General features: G+C 46.5%; 1 protein-coding gene across 2 annotated transcripts in view; it reads left to right on the forward strand.

The window, feature by feature from the left end:
- Window positions 1-18691, forward strand: part of IGF1R (insulin like growth factor 1 receptor) — a 311346-nt gene that overhangs the window by 270357 nt on the left and 22298 nt on the right. For both annotated transcript variants that reach the window (XM_082387087.1, XM_082387088.1), the window contains exons 11-18: window positions 1019-1302; window positions 2608-2744; window positions 3212-3371; window positions 7018-7120; window positions 7985-8055; window positions 11735-11964; window positions 12230-12340; window positions 16077-16236. In XM_082387087.1, coding sequence (XP_082243213.1) covers window positions 1019-1302; window positions 2608-2744; window positions 3212-3371; window positions 7018-7120; window positions 7985-8055; window positions 11735-11964; window positions 12230-12340; window positions 16077-16236 — 1256 coding nt within the window. The remainder of the gene's footprint in view (window positions 1-1018; window positions 1303-2607; window positions 2745-3211; window positions 3372-7017; window positions 7121-7984; window positions 8056-11734; window positions 11965-12229; window positions 12341-16076; window positions 16237-18691) is intronic.

Below are 18691 nucleotides of genomic sequence, written 5' to 3' on the forward strand. Positions count from 1 at the left end.
CTAGTCGCACTTGCTGTCCTTTCTTTTCACAGGACAGACATAATACCCTAGTTTGCCCATGGTGAGGGGCCACAGTTGATAAGAACCTCACGTTTGGGGTGTTTCATGCCTCCTACTGAGGCGTACATCTGATGTCCACACGATTTCCGACAGAATTCGGGTAAAAGGAGTGTCTGGGTAACAGAACGGCTGAATAAACCATAAAGGAAGCTTTTCTGGTTTACAACTAAATTCTCCAAAGACGATTTTTATTTCTTTCAATTCATTCTAAGAACAGTTTATTTAGAGCTTAAAACCAGGCAAGTCAGGTTGAGTATGACGCTCTTTGCTGTCCGTGGCCATGTGTCTCGAAGTAGGATGGCAGCCTGAGGTCATGAGTTCCTTTCTGGGGTCAGTATCTGGTGCCGAGTGCCTTTCACTGATCTCTGCCTTTATAGTTTAAGTCACAAAGTTTGGTTTAAGTGACTGAAATATCAACAGATGTTGAAGAGTAAACAAGGTTTTCTGACAGGAGTAAGTTGTCCCATCGGTGGGTGTGGGAAAAGCTGGCCACGATATTAGCTGCTGGTCACACGGTGTGGAAGTGCGACTGTTTACAGAGAATCGGGACGTGCCATTCTGCTGGCCCCCTGCTTTCCCGACAGCATCCCGGGTGGCCTCCCTTCCCCAGTCCCTGTCCACTGTAACAGCTCTGAGGAAACAGCCCGGGTGCCCCTGAGCCTCCCCACTGTGGGGACTGAGGCGTTAGTTTGCCTCTAGGTACCATCGAGTAACCACTCGGGGAGCCAGGGGGCAGGTTGCACGTTGAGGCTGAGGTTTGCAGTGTAGAGAAAGCAAAATAAATAATGAGGAAGGAAATCCCTGTATTATTTGTTGGTTCTTATGCAAGGGGGCTGAGTAGCTCCTTTTATTCCAAGGTGAAGATTTTTCTTTTCTTTCTCTAACTCGAGTCACAGAAAAGACAAAAGAGGTGGAAGCCCTCACTCACAAGCCACATTTCTCTCTCTCTTCCTTGCAGACCTGAACGGAAGCGGAGGGAGGTCATGCAGGTCGCCAACACCACCATGTCCAGCCGGAGCAGGAACACCACGGTGGTGGACACCTACAACATCACAGACCCGGAAGAGCTCGAGACAGAGTACCCTTTCTTCGAGAGCAGAGTGGATAACAAGGAGAGAACTGTCATCTCCAACCTCCGGCCTTTTACTCTGTACCGAATCGATATCCACAGCTGTAACCACGAAGCTGAGAAGCTCGGCTGCAGCGCCTCCAACTTTGTCTTTGCAAGAACCATGCCTGCAGGTACGGTGTCATCCAGCTCACCCCACGCCCGACTCACAGCCTAGCGGAGACTATGATTTGTAGACACAGAGGCCAACACCCAGGACGATGACCCTTAGTCTCAGTCCTGCTTATTAAAGAACGGGTGGTCATTTGCAGGCAGCTTGGTGGCCCAGCAGCCCAGGGAACGGAGTTCACGCATCGTGACCCCGCTCCCACCCCAGTCTCTCCATACAGAGTACTCGAGAGCAGGGAGCTCGATGCAGGGTCCACTCTTTTCCTTCTCCTTTGTTTGCATTGTGCATTCCCATCGCCCTTTTTTGCCAGGTCCCTCCTGAGTTCTCAAGTTTCAGTGAAATCCCCATTTAGCTGCCTTGATTCAGACTGAGTGTTGCTCCTCAAGGTCCGCTCCCAAGCAGCCTTGGGTCCTGCTTGTTTGGTCTTCACCTTCCCCTTGTAAGTTAGAAGCTGCCTGTGGCTTAGACAGCCATACATCCATCTTTCAGGATGGGTGAACTGCCCGGTTCACTTCCCTGCAGAGCTGGCAGGTAGCACAGAGCACAGTGTCTGCAGTCTGGGAGCGGGGCCTCCTGGGCGCAGTTCTGGCACCGACGTGCTGCTGCCAGCCTACCCAGCCTTAGCCTCCTCACCCTCCCAGGAGAGACAGAGCCCAGCTGATTTCTCAGTGTTTCCCAGCTGGAACTTGCAGTGACATTGCTCACCACTTGGCTTACTGCTTTAAGAAGCAAAAGCAAGAGAGCAGGCACCCCAGCCTCACCCGGCAGCTTCAGGAATCGCTGATGAAGGCAGCGAGCTTGCGCTCAGCACCAGCTTCCTGGCGGCTTCCTCCCAGGCGGGCTCGGGGACCATCCTTTACACCTGCGCAGAAATTGCATCTGCCGCGTGCAGACGCAGAGCGTGAAGGATCTGGGTCCCGGCTTGGAGGCTGGATGCCGCTGCTTCTGCTCACTCAGCACCTTTTCGATGATGCTTGTGTTTGATGGCGTCGCATAGAAGCCGAGTACCAGACCTAAGTGACTCAGTTTGCCAAGATTTTCCTCCTGCACTTGAGAGTAGGCTTTTTTGTTGGGAGACTGAGGGGAAGGGAGGGTGTGGTGGCATCTTGAGACTTACAGGTCATGAGGTTGCTCCAATTCCAAAACCCCTGCTGTGTGTGTGAGGCCAGGTCAGGAGGAGTTGCCGCGGCCGCTGTCCGCAGTCCTGCACGAGGGGTTGGGGAGGGTGTTCTTAGGCTAGTCCAGTGTTTTTCTCTCCCTCCCTGAGGACTCGAATCTAACTTTATCGCCTATTTCAATTGTTGCGCAGAAGGAGCAGATGACATTCCTGGGCCAGTGACCTGGGAGCCAAGGCCTGAGAACTCCATCTTTTTAAAATGGCCAGAACCTGAGAATCCCAATGGATTGATTTTAATGTATGAAATAAAATACGGATCACAAGTCGAGGTAAGACTGGGGCACCGGCCGTGTGTGGGTGCGTTTCTGTTGCAGGTGTAGCATGTGTTACACTTCAACACAGGGCACCTCCTGGTTAGCTCAAGACTTTGAACAATAAAATAAGGAGGTAAGTCAGTGAGGATTTAGGTCTTTTTACCAACTCCATGCTCTTTGGGGAATTCTCACAGTGTGCGAGGAGCTGGCTTATCCTCACCCTCGAGAAACTGTTTCTTTGCAGAAAACGATCTTTCAGCCTAGAGATTGGTCTTAACAACTTAATCTTTCTGGAACTCTTTTTGGTTAAAGAAATAAGGTTTGGTTAAAGGTCAGGTGTGCTTAGAGTTACTGGAGGACTGCCATAATGTAAGCCTGGGTGTTTTCCCTTTTATTGCAAATTGGGGTCAGCGTTAGGTGGGAGGCGAGAGGCGAGGCGGCGTGTTTGTGGGAAATTGACACATATGTTTTATTTCCTCCAGGATCAGCGGGAATGTGTGTCCAGACAGGAGTACAGGAAGTATGGAGGGGCCAAGCTAAACCGGCTGAACCCGGGGAACTACACGGCCCGGATCCAGGCCACCTCTCTCTCTGGGAACGGGTCGTGGACTGATCCTGTGTTCTTCTATGTCCAGGCCAAAAGTAAGGCTTGTGGAGGGAGTTGCTGGGAAAACAGAAAGCAGGTGGCGCTGGGACTGGGGAAACCTGGGTCGTCATCCGGGCTCTCTGGTTTTCTGATTTCTGTCGGCCACCTTTCAGAAGAGTCACACTTTTGCCAGCACTTCACCTAGGAGCTCAGGCTGGGGAGCTGCCACACTTGGAGTCCCTACCTCATCTGATGGGCAGGGAGGTGGTCTGAGCCCCTCTTTTGAGGGAGACAGCAAGGGGCCCATGCTCTCAACTTGGTTTATGTCCAAAGCATTTTACAAAGCATTGAATTGACCATTCTGCCTCCTGCCTCGTCAGGGATGCTGACTGGGGCTCCGACTCAGGGCTTAGAATCCTAAGGGGTGACAGAAACCTGGGGGCCTTCTGCTCCAGCCTGCTCCAGAGCAGGAGTCGCCGTGACAGCATCCCAGGCTGAGGCATCACCCCTGTCACTGCTCAGCGGTAAAATACCAGATGCACTTTTAAAGCAGCAACACACTTTGAAAACGCACAGTTCTCCCTGTTTGGCACAGAGACTGGGCCATGTGGTGACTTTATGCTCAAACCATCGACAAGACAGAATTCTTAGAAGGCCATTCTAGGCGAGGATTTTAGATTTTAAAAGTGAGTTTTGTAAAATGTATGAGCACAAGGGCACTATACTTGCTTGGCCAAGAAAATTCAGTATTTTTGTTTGGTGACATAAATATCCCTTATTACTTACATGTTGAGTTTCTGTTATTTTGTATTAGAAACCAAATTTTTAAGATTATTTCATGTTCAGATAATGGGATCAAATCTGGCATAGCACTATTCCTGACTGCTTCCGCGAGAAAAAGCAGTCCCGCCTTGCTTAGTGGTGCTACTTTTGGGTCAGGTGGGCAGTTCCCACTGCTCTGGTTTCTCCTGGTGTCCACATCTGTGCTACTCTGGTCTGGAGTCTGAGTTTTTAAATTCAGGATTCAGTCGATCCAGCAGTCCACCTGGTTAGCGCCTAGTCAAAGACATGCATGGTATTTGGAAGTCTACACAGTGACAGATACCAGAAAAAGGATGTGCGGGGATAGAATTGCAGACCTTGAGGTAGCATTTGATGAGCCTGGCACTGTGTGAGGGGTAAACAGATGCTTAAGAAGATAATTCCATCATCTAAAATAGTCTGAATTCTCCATGTGGTCCATTTTACCTACTCTTTCCAGTTGGCTGGTGCCACACACTCCAGCGCTGGAACTCTCACGATGTTCCCAGAGCCCTCCCCGAAGAAGTTTTTTGTTTTCTCTCTTCTCCTCTCCTCCCCTTTCCACATCCATCCCTGAGGAATAGAGCCTAGGTTTAGAGGTCTAGCGTGATGCTGTGTTCTTTGAAACAGCAGCATTGGCTTCTGGGGTTCAGTGACCTTGGCTTATCTGCAGAGATGACAGGTTCCTCTCTGCCATTGCTCCCCCGTTTTTAACCCTGTGAGTGCCGGGAGCCAGTGGAAAACCCAAGAGCCGCTCTGATGGCATCTTTCCAGCAGGAGTTGGCATACACCATGGGGAAATTAAATCTGCGTGCCTGCTTTACCGTTGGGAAGTTTTTCCCTGTGTCAGACAAGATTCTCTCCTGCTGTGGTTGAGTCTCCCTTCCTCCTGTTCAATCCTCAGAGGAGATGGAAGCTTTGGAAGCTTTCTGGCAACTGCTCTCCTTTTAGGAACCCTTCATGTGCCTGAATACTATTAAATTACTCCTTAGGCTTTTCTTCAGCAGACTAAATAATCTCAGGTTTGGGGCCTTTTCTTGTAGCCCATTCTCATAGAACAATTTTCTAGCCATTCAGTCATTTTGTTCTTCTCTGGGTGTGTTCCACTTTCTCCATGTCCCCATTGAAATGTGAAACTCAAAAAGAATAGGGTACAACCTGACCAGTAGCGTAAGTGATAGAGATAGAAGACATAGTCCTCGGGGGCAAAAAAGAAACTCCGCTAGCTTCCCAAAGTCCGTGTTAATTTGCAAGTATTTTCAAGAATTAGGAAATGCAGGAGCCTGTATCCATTTTTAGAGCTATTTGATAAAAATATCTTTAATTAAAAAAATTAAAATAGCTTTAATAGTCCTCACAGAGTAATAATAATAGTAGTGTTTAGTGGCAGAATAATCACTGATGGGTGATCTACAATAGATGTAACTTGGTCCCCAGTGAGTTCCAACTTCATTTCTACATACGTGGGTGTCCCACAGGCAATTCAGACGCCTCGTGCACAAAACCAGAATCACAGTTGCTACCTTCAAAATCTCTCTCCATCCTTTGTTCCTCAGCTCAGTCTGTGACCCCGTAATCCACCCACCACCCAGGCCAGGAACCTCACAGCCACCCCTCCCCTTTCCTTCACTCCTGCCACCCACTTCTCATTCAAACCCACATCTCATTGATTCTGCCTCTGAAATACCTCTGGAATCCAGCCTCTGTAGCCACCACCACCGCCTCTGCTCAGAGCCTCCAGGGCGCTTGCTTCGTAGGGAAAACATGAGCCCGGGGTGCCGGAAGCCTGGGTTCCAATCCCTAGGTCATGGCCAGCCAGCTGCATGTGTGACCCTGGGGAGGACAGTTCATCTCTGTGAGTCTTTCTCATTCATAGAAAAGGAGCAGTGATTCCTTGGTGAGGTCTGAGCTGGGTGATGCAGAACATGCCCAGGGCACCCCCCGACCCACTTCACCAGACAGGGCAGGGTCTCCTCCCCGCTGCCAGCCCTTCCAGGCTGTCCTCAGGCACAGCCATCTCTCCCACACAAATCCCACCAGTTCACTGTGGGGCTGGAGAGCTCTCACTGGTTCCGCTTAATCTGCAGAATGAAGTTCAAAGTGCTTAGCTTGGACAAGGCCCCTTAGGAGCCGGCCCTGATTTCTCTCCAGTATCATTTCCAGCCATCCCCTGTGCTTGGCGAGCTTCCCCTGACTCCCTTCCCCCCTCCCTTCCTCCCTGCATCCTTGCAGCATGTGTGGTCCACTTGTCTGGTTGTTATGCTACCTATGGACGTGTTGATTACCAGCGTCTGACAGAATTTTCCAGTGTGTGGATCAGCGTCCAGCCTGGCATCTGTCATCTGAGAGCTGAGGATGGTGATGAGCAGGCAGGAGCCCTGTGGTCTCAGACTTGTAACTATAGACTCTGATGTTCGGGGCGTATTCAGAGCAGCTTTAGCAAGGGGTGCCATCCAGTTACTTTTTGTTTTTTTTAATTGTCTGTGGAACTGTCTTAAGACAGATAAAAGTCAGTACAGCTTGAGCACTATAATACATAAGAATCTATTCTTTTTTTTAGCAAATGTATGCAGTTCCACTAATAGTCATCAAACTGTTTACAAAGATTATTTTACTTGAATCCATCATTTGAACTATTATTTCAGAATACACTGTACTTTGAAAATAAAAATGACTTTACTCCTCCATCGGCACTTATTTAATCTTTTTACAAATAACTCAGGGTTTGTTTTTTTTTTTCTTTTATGTACGATACTGTTTACCTTCAGAACTCCTAGTTCATGATAGGCAATAAAGGAATTCTTGGGATTTTTTATCCATACTCCCAGCTAAATATAAACAAATGACACGAGCAGTTTGTTCACCTCGTGACATTTTCTTGTTTCCCATTTGTTTCTGTAGCAACGTATGAAAACTTCATCCATCTGATCATCGCTCTGCCCATTGCTGTTCTGCTGATAGTAGGAGGGTTGGTTATAATGCTGTACGTCTTCCATAGAAAAAGGTGAGTGACTTGGTGAAAAGTTCAGATACTTTCTGTGTCTGACTGGTTTGATGATTTGAACCCAAGTTAAGATGAACTTTTTGAGAAGTTTGAGGAGTTATCTTATGGATCAGAAAACCTGATTTTCGGGGGCTTCCTTGGCGGCGCAGTGGTTGAGAATCCGCCTGCCAATGCAGGGGACACGGGGTCGAGCTCTGGTCTGGGAAGATCCCACATGCTGCGGAGCAACTAAGCCCGTGAGCCTCAACTACTGAGCCTGCACGTCTGGAGCCTGTGCTCCGCAACGGGAGAGGCCGCGACAGTGAGAGGCCCGCGCACCGCGATGAAGAGTGGTCCCTGCTCGCCGCAACTGGAGAAAGCCCTCGCACAGAAACGAAGACCCAACACAGCCAAAAATAAAAAATATAAATAAATAAATAAATTTATAAAAAAAAGAAAAAGAAAACCTGATTTTCCAATCAAATGTACAGAAAAAAGAGAATATTTTCTAATGATTCAACAACAGAAGAAGACTTTTTCTTCGGAGTCTGGATCATCCCCACACTGGTTGTCCCATCACAGATACCGCTGCTTGTGCAAAGCTTTTTCAAACATGATATTTTAACCCTGTCCATCAAATAAGCCTTTCAATTTCCAACAAAGTAAAGAAACAAATGTTTCTTAAAAAGCTCTAATTTGAGGCCGTTGAAGAAGCCAAAAGAGGCGTTAGCAAGTGTGGTGGAGCTGTCCTGACAGCACCTCCACCACCCCTTTCCGGTCCTTAATGAATCAGAACAAATAAAACTGAGGTAACAAAGATGAAAGTACATATAAAAGTATGTGGGGATTTTTTTTTTCTAACCTGAATTTCATCCTTTTTGACAGAAATAACAGCAGGCTGGGGAACGGAGTGCTGTATGCCTCTGTGAACCCGGAGTACTTCAGTGCAGCCGATGGTAAGCTTCTAAACTACAGTCACTGTCTGGGGTCCCAGCTCAGGAGCTTTGGGGAGTGTTACGAATTCAGGGGAAGAGATTTGCATTATTCTGAGGTACCTTTGGCCTCAGATCCATCTTCATTAACACTTTTTTTTAAACCAATGTTTTGAGCAGTTCACTGAATATGTCAAAAATTCTGGGACTGTCTGGGCTGCCCCAAGGAAAAATGGGCTTCAGAGATGAATGTGGCCAGCACAGTAATCCATTTATTTAATTGCTTGAAATTTTATGCTAGAATGAAAAAAGCTATATAATTGTCAACATCTAGTTGGAAGATATGCTGCAGCTGACAAAACAGTCCTTTTAAACTAGTTTCAACTTGAGTTTCATGTCATTATAATTGTCTTTGATCACTACAGCTTCTCTGATTTTTGTATCTTGGAGATTTTCTGTTCATTCCCTCCTGACTGGGGTCTTAACGATTCTTACCCTCATGGCCTGTTCACATTCCCTCTGGTAGTAACTCATGAGAGCCATTTAGTTAAACGTCTGAGACAGTCTGACTTGGAAGTTTGTTTTTCCTTATTTGCTGTCTTGTCTTCCAAGTTTGCCAAAATCCTAACTTTTCAAAGTAAGTCGGGGTGAGACATTGGTCATTGGGTACCACTGACTGGCACTTTGCTAGAGACGTTCACAAATGCCATCCCATTTGATCCCTGCATCCCTATAGGATGGGTTGTCTGATGCTCATCTGTCTGTCAGTGGGGTAATGAGGCTCAGAGGAGAAACTCGCCCTGGTCACAGAACTAGGCAGTTGAGAAATCAGGATGAGGCAGCCCCTGGCATCTTGTTGACATGTGATGCAGTCGCTGTGGGGAAGGACTGTGAGGTCTTGGGGGCTGGGGAGACCGGCAAGCTGGCCCACAGGAGCAGCTGGCCAGGGTTTGTCAAGTGAATAAATAAGTGCATGGAATCGGCTGGATGTATTTAGAAGACACGTTTGCCTCGCTCATGCTTCAGAAGTGGAAGTGTGTGTGCAGGAGACGTGAAATAAAGAGTCATGATTATTCTAATTGCTCATCCTGATCAAATGAGAAAACAATTTAAAAGCACTATATAAGTGTGTAAAGTTTTATTACTGTGATTTCTTTAATAATTTCTAATTCAAATTGTGTTTACAATAAAGCCAATCAAAAGCAGACTCCTCTGAATGCGAAGCAAGGTAGAATAATGAGGACATTATTCTTCTTTATATAAAGGTCTCACAAAGTTGTATTTTTAAAAGACATATATATGTACACACACACCTACATGTCTGTATGTATGTGTGTGTGTGTACATATAAGAGAATGTTCTGGAAGGATACACACCAAACTTAAAAGAGTAGTTACTTGTGGAGAGGATCTTTTTCTTTAAAAAAAAAAAAAGGCAAGACGATTTTTATGCATTGTTTGAATAAATAATAGTGTTTTTTTTTTAATCAAGTAAGGTAAGGAGTCGTCACACACTTAATGGGATTTATAAGGAAAATGCAAGGCCACTTCCAGCTCTATCCACTGGAGTAAGACTACTGCAAAAATCTGCTCGGTTTTGAAATAAAGCATAGAAGATTGGCATTTGTAGCTTTGACTGTGAAGGATCCAGGAAGTTTAGAGAGAGCACAAATACAATCATATCAGACACTAACGGCGATTTGAATTCAAATTTTGTGTCTTTCCAGAGTGCCTTCATAATATTTCTTGCTTCTTTAAAAACAAAACAAACAAACAAAACTTACTGTCACCCAGGCCAACAGGTAGGAAGACTGTCACCTTATTTGAACTTAATTTATTCAGCCTTTTGACAAGCATCTTATAGCTAGTTTCCTCAAGGGGCAACAAAATGACATTGCAGTTCAAAAAGGCTTTAAAAACTTCTCTCTCCAGAAGCTAATCTGCATGTCACCATTCTCCAGAGTACACTGAAAATCCCCTCCAGGGAAACGCTGATAACATTGTGCACGTAAACCTCTCCTGCCTGGCAGGGCTTAGGACTGCTGGCTAAAGTCAGAGTTATTGGGTTGAATTGAGAGAAAGGATTGTGAGTATTGACTTCAGCTACCTCCCAGGGAATGAATGTGATTGGTTTTAACTCCATGTTTCATGGTGTGTTACATAGTTAATTCTGGTTAAAGGCAAGCCTGGATTTTCAGAGATAAATGGATATATACAGTGTCTCTTTATACTTTCTGAGGGGTATCAGGAAGAGTCTTATCTACTGGGTTGTCTTGCATACTTACTCTCCTAAGTGAGCATCAGCCCCTTCTTCAGGGCTATAAGCTGTCTAAGCCATATGGAGGTTGTAATTCCATTTGTGAAATTCCTGAACACATACATACGTACTATGAAATACAAAAATGTATGTGAAAGAAAATTCTAGATTGATTAACATAGTCCCTATTGGAAATTCCTTAGAGGTGTAAATTGGTGGTATCTCCTGGGCCTAACTTATAGACATCTTTGCTTTAAGACATCACTTAAAGGTAGATACCTGGGACTTGGGGGTGTCGGAATATAGCTGTCAATCCACTGCTTCTCTTACATCCAGCCGCAGGCCCACGGTTAACATCTGAAAGCCTTAAGGCAAACAGATGCCATCCCAGGCTCTCAGTCCTTCTGCATTTCTAAGCCAGGACCACCTCTTTCCTGCCAGTGGAGCATGCCAAGGGTTCCCCTCTCAGGCAAGGACGTAAGCACACAGCATTAGAAGAATATGATAATAATTGAAATTTCTTATGGAGCTGTAGAGCAGGTTGATATTATTTTAGTTCTCACCTACCCATCAGAGTGGTAGGATGGATCTTCTGTTTCGTTTTCTTTCTTTCCTCCCTTCTTCCTTTCCCTCTTTCTTTCTCCTTCCTCCTGCCTAGAATTACTTATTTATTTTCTTAAACCAAATTGAATCTGACCAGAAGCATAGGCTGGACAGGAAATCATATTCAGGCTTAGTCATTACCAAGCCCCACCCCCCAGCCCCTCACCCCAGTGGTGGGAGGTCCCTGAGTTCACAGGCCCCAGGCCTAAGCCCTGGGGAGGCCCTTCTGCTCATCAGCTGTCCCTCCATGCTGGTCACCACTGAATGCCCCTCGGTGCCAGAGCTCAGTTGCTTCCGTACCTCATCCATCACCCCAGGGTCTCTGGCAAGGCCAGAGAAACTGTCCAGACTAGAGCAGAGCTGCCAATGGAAATAGAGTGCCAGTCCCATAAGAAACCTGAAATTTTTCTAGTAGCCACATATAAAATAGGAAAAAGAAACAGGTGAAATACATGTTGATAAGGTTTTCTTTAACTCAATATATCCAAAATATTATCAGTTTTAATATGCAGTCAGTAAAAAAATTATTGAAATATTTACATTGTTTTTTGAAATCCAGCATGAATTTTATACTTATAGCAACGTCTCAAATTGGACGACTTTCTGGTTCTTACATGCTGTTGGTATCTTTGAATTATCTAGAACTCCTTGAGGACTTGAAATTCTAGTGTTTGACTGTACAGTGGCCTTGCTGAAATCCACAGCCTGTGGGAGATTCCAGAACAAGCCATATCCTTGTCTCCTGCTGTTCTCTTCTGTGGGCTCTAGGAAGTGGCATCTTGCCCTCTTTGGCCTGGAGTTTGCCCAAAGCACGTTGTTTCAGTTCTGGCCTCTTCTTCCCCAGTGTACGTGCCTGACGAGTGGGAGGTCGCCCGGGAGAAGATCACCATGAGCCGGGAGCTGGGGCAGGGCTCCTTCGGGATGGTTTACGAAGGTGTCGCCAAGGGCGTGGTCAAGGATGAGCCTGAGACCAGGGTGGCCATTAAGACGGTGAACGAGGCCGCCAGCATGCGCGAGAGGATTGAGTTTCTCAACGAGGCCTCGGTGATGAAGGAGTTCAACTGTCACCACGTGGTAAGAGAAGGGCCCCCAAGTGTTGGGGAGCACACTTGTGGGTTTGCTGTCTCGCCCTGTCTTCTGTAGGGATCCCCCCCATCACCCCACTGTTCCTTTAGACACTGTGCACATGAAGGTTCTGGATGTGATGCAGGGCTGGCCCGTGAGCCCCAGTGGCCCATCGTACGGGCTCTGCTCTGGGCCAGATGGTCCCAGCGGTGGGAGAGCCGCAATCGTGGGCAGCCCTCACCCTCTGAGCCCTTCTCTCTGTCCTTCCTCACAGGTGCGCTTGCTGGGCGTGGTGTCCCAGGGCCAGCCGACGCTGGTCATCATGGAACTGATGACCCGGGGGGACCTCAAAAGTTATCTCCGGTCTCTGAGGCCAGAAATGGAGGTCAGTTTTGATTTTCACTGATATCCCATGTTAACCGTTCCCTTTCCTTTAGAACCTTCCGCTAGAAGATACTGCGTCTTTAAAATCCATTCACTTTTCTTGCCCCATGGTTGGTTCTTAGTCCTGTATATGAAGGAGTTCCCTGACTAGAGAGAGACCTGGATCTTTTGTGAGAGGCACTTGCCAGTCCGCAGGTACCTTATGACTCAAACCCCTGTGTGCTTTTGCTGCTACATCATTCCCTCCACCCCCAGTCACCTCCTCCACCACCGTCTCTCCCTGACTCCCACCCACAGACCATGTCCGCGCTGCTCCCTCCCTGGAGCCTTTCCTGCCTCCCACCCCAGCCAGGAGTGCCTGTCTCCTCCACTGCCTTCTCTCCTGGACCAGCTTTCTCTTGTTTGGTTCTTAGTGGATCCCCATCTAGCCCATTATGTTTCCCGTCCATCCCAGACCCAGTGTAGCTCAGTGTCGTTTTTGTCAGAGTTCACTGTCTGGTTGACTTGATTCTTGTGCCAGGTGTTTTCCCTCCCAGCTCTGTGCGCAGACACCCACTCACTCACAGGCCCCCACCCGACGTGTGCCCCTTCCCCTCCTGTGGGCAGTCTGAGCCTTTGAGCCGGGGGAGCCCCATTTCTCAAGCCCTGCATCCACATTTCAGGCTTTATCCCGAATCAGTGTCTTGCTTGAGCTTCTGAATGATCATCACCTCAGCTGCACAATCATCTCTACTTAGTATGAAAAAAATATCAATTTGTGTTACCCTGGTGTCTCCCCGTGAACCCAGCTTTGTAACGTTTGGAGGAACGACTTTTAAGAGTAAAGTGGGAGATAAACACTTAGAAGTGACACCAGCAACATCTGCCTTTCACTTGGCTGCCTTGGTGGGTCTCAAGTCCTCACTTGGACCCTGACTTTGCTGCCTGTTGAGGAAGCTTTGAGTCTGCTTTTGTGCCTTGGATCCTCCCCTTTCTCTACCCTTCTTGACTGTCTGTAGCCTTTCTCTGTTTGAGCTTAATCTTTTGTTTTCTTCTTTTAATTGGCAACTTAATCATCTCGCAAGTAGTAGTTGCTTAGTTTTTGTTCCAAGCACTTGTTCACACGTGGCTTCCTTTACTCACAGCAGATGATGCGTGTGGTTCTGCAAGGGCCGCGAGGCCCAGTGTGGACTGAGGCCCCGAGCAGGGCGGTTTTCAACACACCCACCCTCTGCTCTGCCCAGCGTGGGTCCCTAGCTCCCCTGGATCTTAGTGCCTTTTCCCAGCTCACTTTGTAATACACAAGCCAGCACGAAGGAGAAAAGCTTCATCAGCTGGGTGACTGGAGATGTGGCAGTATGTTTCTTATCAGATTCATTTAAGGCACCTCTGAAAAGTCTGAAGCACTTACTTCCTTCGTCCCCAGTTTCAGGCACAGAATAAAAATTTGCAACACATAGCCTTAGTCCTGGCTCTGCCACTACCTGTCTGCATCCTCAGGTGGCTGCTTCAGGCTCTGGGCCTTGGTTTCCTTATGTGTAAAATAAGAGGGTTGGACAAGATGACTACTAAAGTCCTTTTCAGATCAAAAATTAACTTTTTTAAAAAAAAAATTTATTTATTTTATTTATTTATTTTTGGCTGCATTGGGTCTTTGTTGCTGTGCGCGGGCTTTCTCTAGTTGCAGTGAGCAGGGGCTACTCTTCGTTGCGGTGTGCGGGCTTCTCATTGCGGTGGCTTCTCTTGTTGCAGAGCACAGGCTCTAGGCGCCCGGGCTTCAGGAGTTGTGGCACGCAGGCTCTAGAGCACATGCTCAGTAGTTGTGGCGCACAGGCTTAGTTGCTCCGTGGCATGTGGGATCCTCCCGGACCAGGGCTCGAACCCGTGTCCCCTGCATTGGCAGGCGGATTCTTAACCACTGCGCCACCAGGGAAGCCCCCCCAAAATTCACTTTTAGATTTGTCAGATTTAAAGTTGTTCTTTCTAACCCATGTCAAGTATAAAAATACATATGCTTGTCCTGTGGTTTCATTATACTCTACTTGGCATCTTCCCCCAGTGAAGATTCATTCACTTCCCTCACTAAATGGGAATGCTTGTGTATACGCGTCTTAAGTAGTTCTAAGCAAGTTAAATATTTCTGTTTTCTAAGACGTCTGAAAGAATGGCAGTATTAGCACCATGACTGACAGAATGTCAGCCCTCTCCTTCAATACTTAAAATCAGGTTCCTTTTTTTGATTCTGTTTTTCGTATTAATATTATGAAGCGCCACTTCTAATAAGCGCCTAACTTAATATTCCACAACTTAAGTATTATGAGCATAAAGTTAACATTTTACCTGCCGATTTCCTGGTGTACCATGCATATCTAAAGCCCTGAAAAGGTTAAAGGGAATGTTAGGTCCTGAGGGAAAAAGGCTCCTCTAAACAAGGCCCCTTTGTAAAGGAAGGGGGTAGTTTTGGCTTATCCTTCGGGTCATCACATCACTTCCCCAGGGAACTCAGTAATGAGGATTTTAAATCACCACAGACAGTCCTGATAGTAGCTTCAAAATTCAAGTGTAGGGAACCAACCCCCAAGTACTTGGAGAGTTGTTATGTTGCTCCTAGCTTTGGGGCAGAAACTAGCACCTCACTGGGCGAAACCAGCATTCCCTGGGCATGGACCTTGGCCAGGCAGTGGCGGACACTTGCCATGCATGGTCCCAGGTCATCCTCCCAGCAGTGACCCCGCCTCGATCCCATGTGAAAGAGCCCAGGCAGGAGGCCAGACGGTCTGATCCTAAAGCCCAGACGTGTTCTTCCTGTGGCGCAGGGTTTGAGCTGGGAAGGGGACGTGTGGGACCTGTCAGAGCAGGATGGCTTTGCCGTGTTGTGACAGATGCTCTGTAGTCAGGGAAACTGAGGTAAAGTCTGTTGAACTCACACAAACAAGAGGTGGTCAGCATCTAAACTGGGAGTGCTGACTGGTTTCCACACTTTCTTTTAGGATAAAGAGCCTTGGACACACATTTTATATAAAACTTTTCTAAATGGATTTATTATTTGGGGGTATTTCTTCTCAATTCTGAAGTCGGTATGTTGCCCTTCTCTGCAAAGACGAAACGTTTATCCGTGTTACCTGTCACTGTTGGACATTGGTCCCCTCCAGAATAAGCTTCTGCTGGACTTAAATGAACTGTCAAGGGCTTGCTTTCCTCAGCACCCACAGAAAATAATAATCCAAGGAATGCCACTCTGTAAGGTGAACAAATTAATCTTGATGGTTTTGTACTTTAGAAGAAAGTTGAAGGGAAAGAAAAGGATTAAATAATTTAACATAGGAAATAACACATCCAGTGTCCATTCAAGAAACCCGTTTGCTTATTTCCACATGGCCTTTGTAATGTCCTCTCCCTCCTTTTCCCTGTATGGAGTTGGATTGTAGAAATAAAAGGAACACATACACTAATTGGAATTTGAATATCCAGAATTTTTAATATCAAAAATTGCTGGTTTCACTTTAAATGATGTTGGCCCCACCCAAAATCGAAGATGCTGGTCCCAAGTTGTGCTAATAGGTGCTTCTCTCTGCAGTTTTGTGATGTGGTCAGAGGGCAAGTGCCATGGCCTCCTTCTGAGCCACTCCTGGTTTCTTAGCAGAATAACCTGTGGTGCTCAGATTGAACAAAGGTGGATTTGCAAACCGTGAAAGAACACGGGGAGGGAAAAATTCCTAAATTCTCACATGGATTTTTTTTTTTTTAATCTCCAACAGAATAATCCAGTCCTAGCACCTCCCAGCCTAAGCAAAATGATCCAGATGGCTGGAGAGATTGCAGATGGCATGGCATACCTCAACGCCAATAAGTTTGTCCACAGAGACCTCGCTGCCCGGAACTGCATGGTGGCCGAAGATTTCACAGTCAAAATCGGAGGTGTGTCCTTAGCTTTCCAGATCTGAGCAAGAACTAAACTCGCACATGTTTTAGGGGCCAAGTGGGCATTAGCCTGCCTGTGGAGAGGTTTTCCGATGCATCCCGTGACTGCAGAGTCTTACTCTTGGGAATAATGTGATTGTGTCCAGTCAATAGTCACAAACCCAGCCAGCCTGGCTCTAATCCTGATAATGCATGGGCGCAGTGGTCCAGGCAGTGGCCACGGGTGAGCTGAGGCCGTGGTCCCTGAGGTTGCCTCTACTGGCACTTGAGGCATTTCTTGGCAGAACAGTTCTAAGCATTGTTTCCAGAAATAGTTGAGACAGTGTCCTCAGGTGATTTTGACTTGTACCTAAAAGTTGCCCTCCATACTACCAGTATGTCCTCCGGTTTTCCAGCTTACAAGGAACATTGTCTGCCTCACAACAACAAGGGGTCCATGGCGTTTTCTAAGAGGTGAGGTTCCCGATGGTGAAGCCCGTGCACAGAGCAGGAGTGGTTACAGGATGAGGGAAGACCGCTGCTTTCTGGGGTTCACACCTGAGCTGGTCAACCTCGGAGCTCTTGATCTTTATTGCAACCCTTACTTATTAGCTAACTAAACTCCTCCTTAGACCCTTTGTTGCCACCACCCACTGTAACACCAGAAAAGGGGGGTGGATTATATTTCTGGTCACTGGTGAGGAATTTATTTCGGACTTTAGGTTTGGATTTTACTTTGGTCCTTGAATCTGCCTGATAAAACACATAAAACATCAGGGCTGCGTGGGAACCACCTGCTCTTCCCACTATGAGATGATGATGTCTTAGAAAAATGCTAAATATTTATCCTGAGAAGCTACAGGAAGACTTTACATCCAAAAACTATTTAAACCTCTTTGTCTAGCTCTTGAACTGTCTGTTCTGGAAGTGCTCGCCTTCCTTTAGCAGTGTTTTTGGGGTTTTTTTAACAATGATTTTGAATGACTATTTTGGCCCTTTGGTGAACAATGAGTATCCCCTCTAGAATGGTTTCCCAAGTGGGGATGGGCGTCTTTATCTTTCATTTTTAGGAGCTAGAGGTAATGGATGGAGCCATATCGTATAGCAAATATCCTTGGCCATCAGTTATTCTGTGTGTCCCTGGGTTGGCCCTTTGAGGCATCCACACATTTGACACCCCTGAAAGTCTGAGGTTGTCTTGCCCTGGGGCCCTCAGGGAAGAGCCCCTATGGCTGCTGCCTGGACTTCCTCTGTGTACCCTGCTCCCTCCCCTTCCCTTCTCAGCGAGGACTCAGATTGTTCCCACAGAGATGCCAACCAGCTCCCTTCCCCAGCTGCAGAGCCAGGCAGTCACTAACTAAACTAAATCCCGGTTCTGCCACTAACAGACTTGAGGCTTGCGGCAAGTGTCTTTAAGTTCTGTGAGCCCCAATTTCTTGACGTCTGAAATGGGGATGATGCTGTAAGAGAGCCATGAGATGCTGGGAAAGACTCGGTGCAGGAAAGCACCAGGCACATACATGCTGGGTGTGGGCAGGTCCTCGGAAACGGAAACGTTAGTGTCTGTGGCCTAACTCAGTTCCTGCTCCTTTACTTCCCTGCTCGCCCTCACTGCGGGAGAGCCATTTTTGTGCCACTTGCCATTGGAAGTCCAAATCAGCAAGGACTCTATTTGCTATTTAACTATGTGGCATATTTATAGTGATGTTTTCTTTGTACTGTGTTTTTTCTTCCTAAAATTTGAAATTTTTCTTTTGGGTTAAGGAAGAAATAGTCTGTGCTTTTTTTCTGGGATTTCTGTCTTTCCTTTTTGTGCAAGGAAAAGCAAATCCTCTATTTGCATGTCACTGGATAGTTTGGAGATAAGACTTTAGCACTTCGTTTTTATTCTTCGCTAGGATTCAAAAATGTTTTTCTAATGCCCAGTCTCCTATGGATTACAAATATGACAAGCAATTTTACCAGAGGCAATTCGATGGCCGTTAGCATAGTACAAGGAATTTATGTTGATTAACGTCCAAGGAACTTTGTTCTCTGTGTTTGCTTTGTAGCCTTACCTCTTTGTTGCAGAGTTAGAGACATAAATGAACATTTTAAAAAGGAGAGCAGCCCTTTCTCCTGGGAAGGAGAACGGAAGAGTCCCTGTAAGAAAAGGTTACATGATTGAGTGGAAAATCAAAATCTGACAAAGAAGCAATAATTTAGGATTATAAAGCAAGCCTGCCATCAAACATAATTATGTGACATCTTCTAGAGACATGGAAAATGGAAGACATTTTCAAAAATGAGTGGGAGTATTATGTTGAAAAACATTATTGAGTAATAGCTTCAGGGGCCTAGTAAATACCATCTCTTAGGCATCTTACTGTGTACTTTTTTCATCGTGAATTGGTACTCTCAATATTTTCCCCCTTATTAGATGGTGAAACTACTTTCTTTCCTCTGATAATGAGGCAGTGTTACCAAGTAAATA

Source organism: Balaenoptera borealis (assembly GCF_965194805.1).
Source record: "Balaenoptera borealis genome assembly, chromosome: 3".
NCBI classification, from domain to species: Eukaryota; Metazoa; Chordata; class Mammalia; order Artiodactyla; family Balaenopteridae; genus Balaenoptera; species Balaenoptera borealis.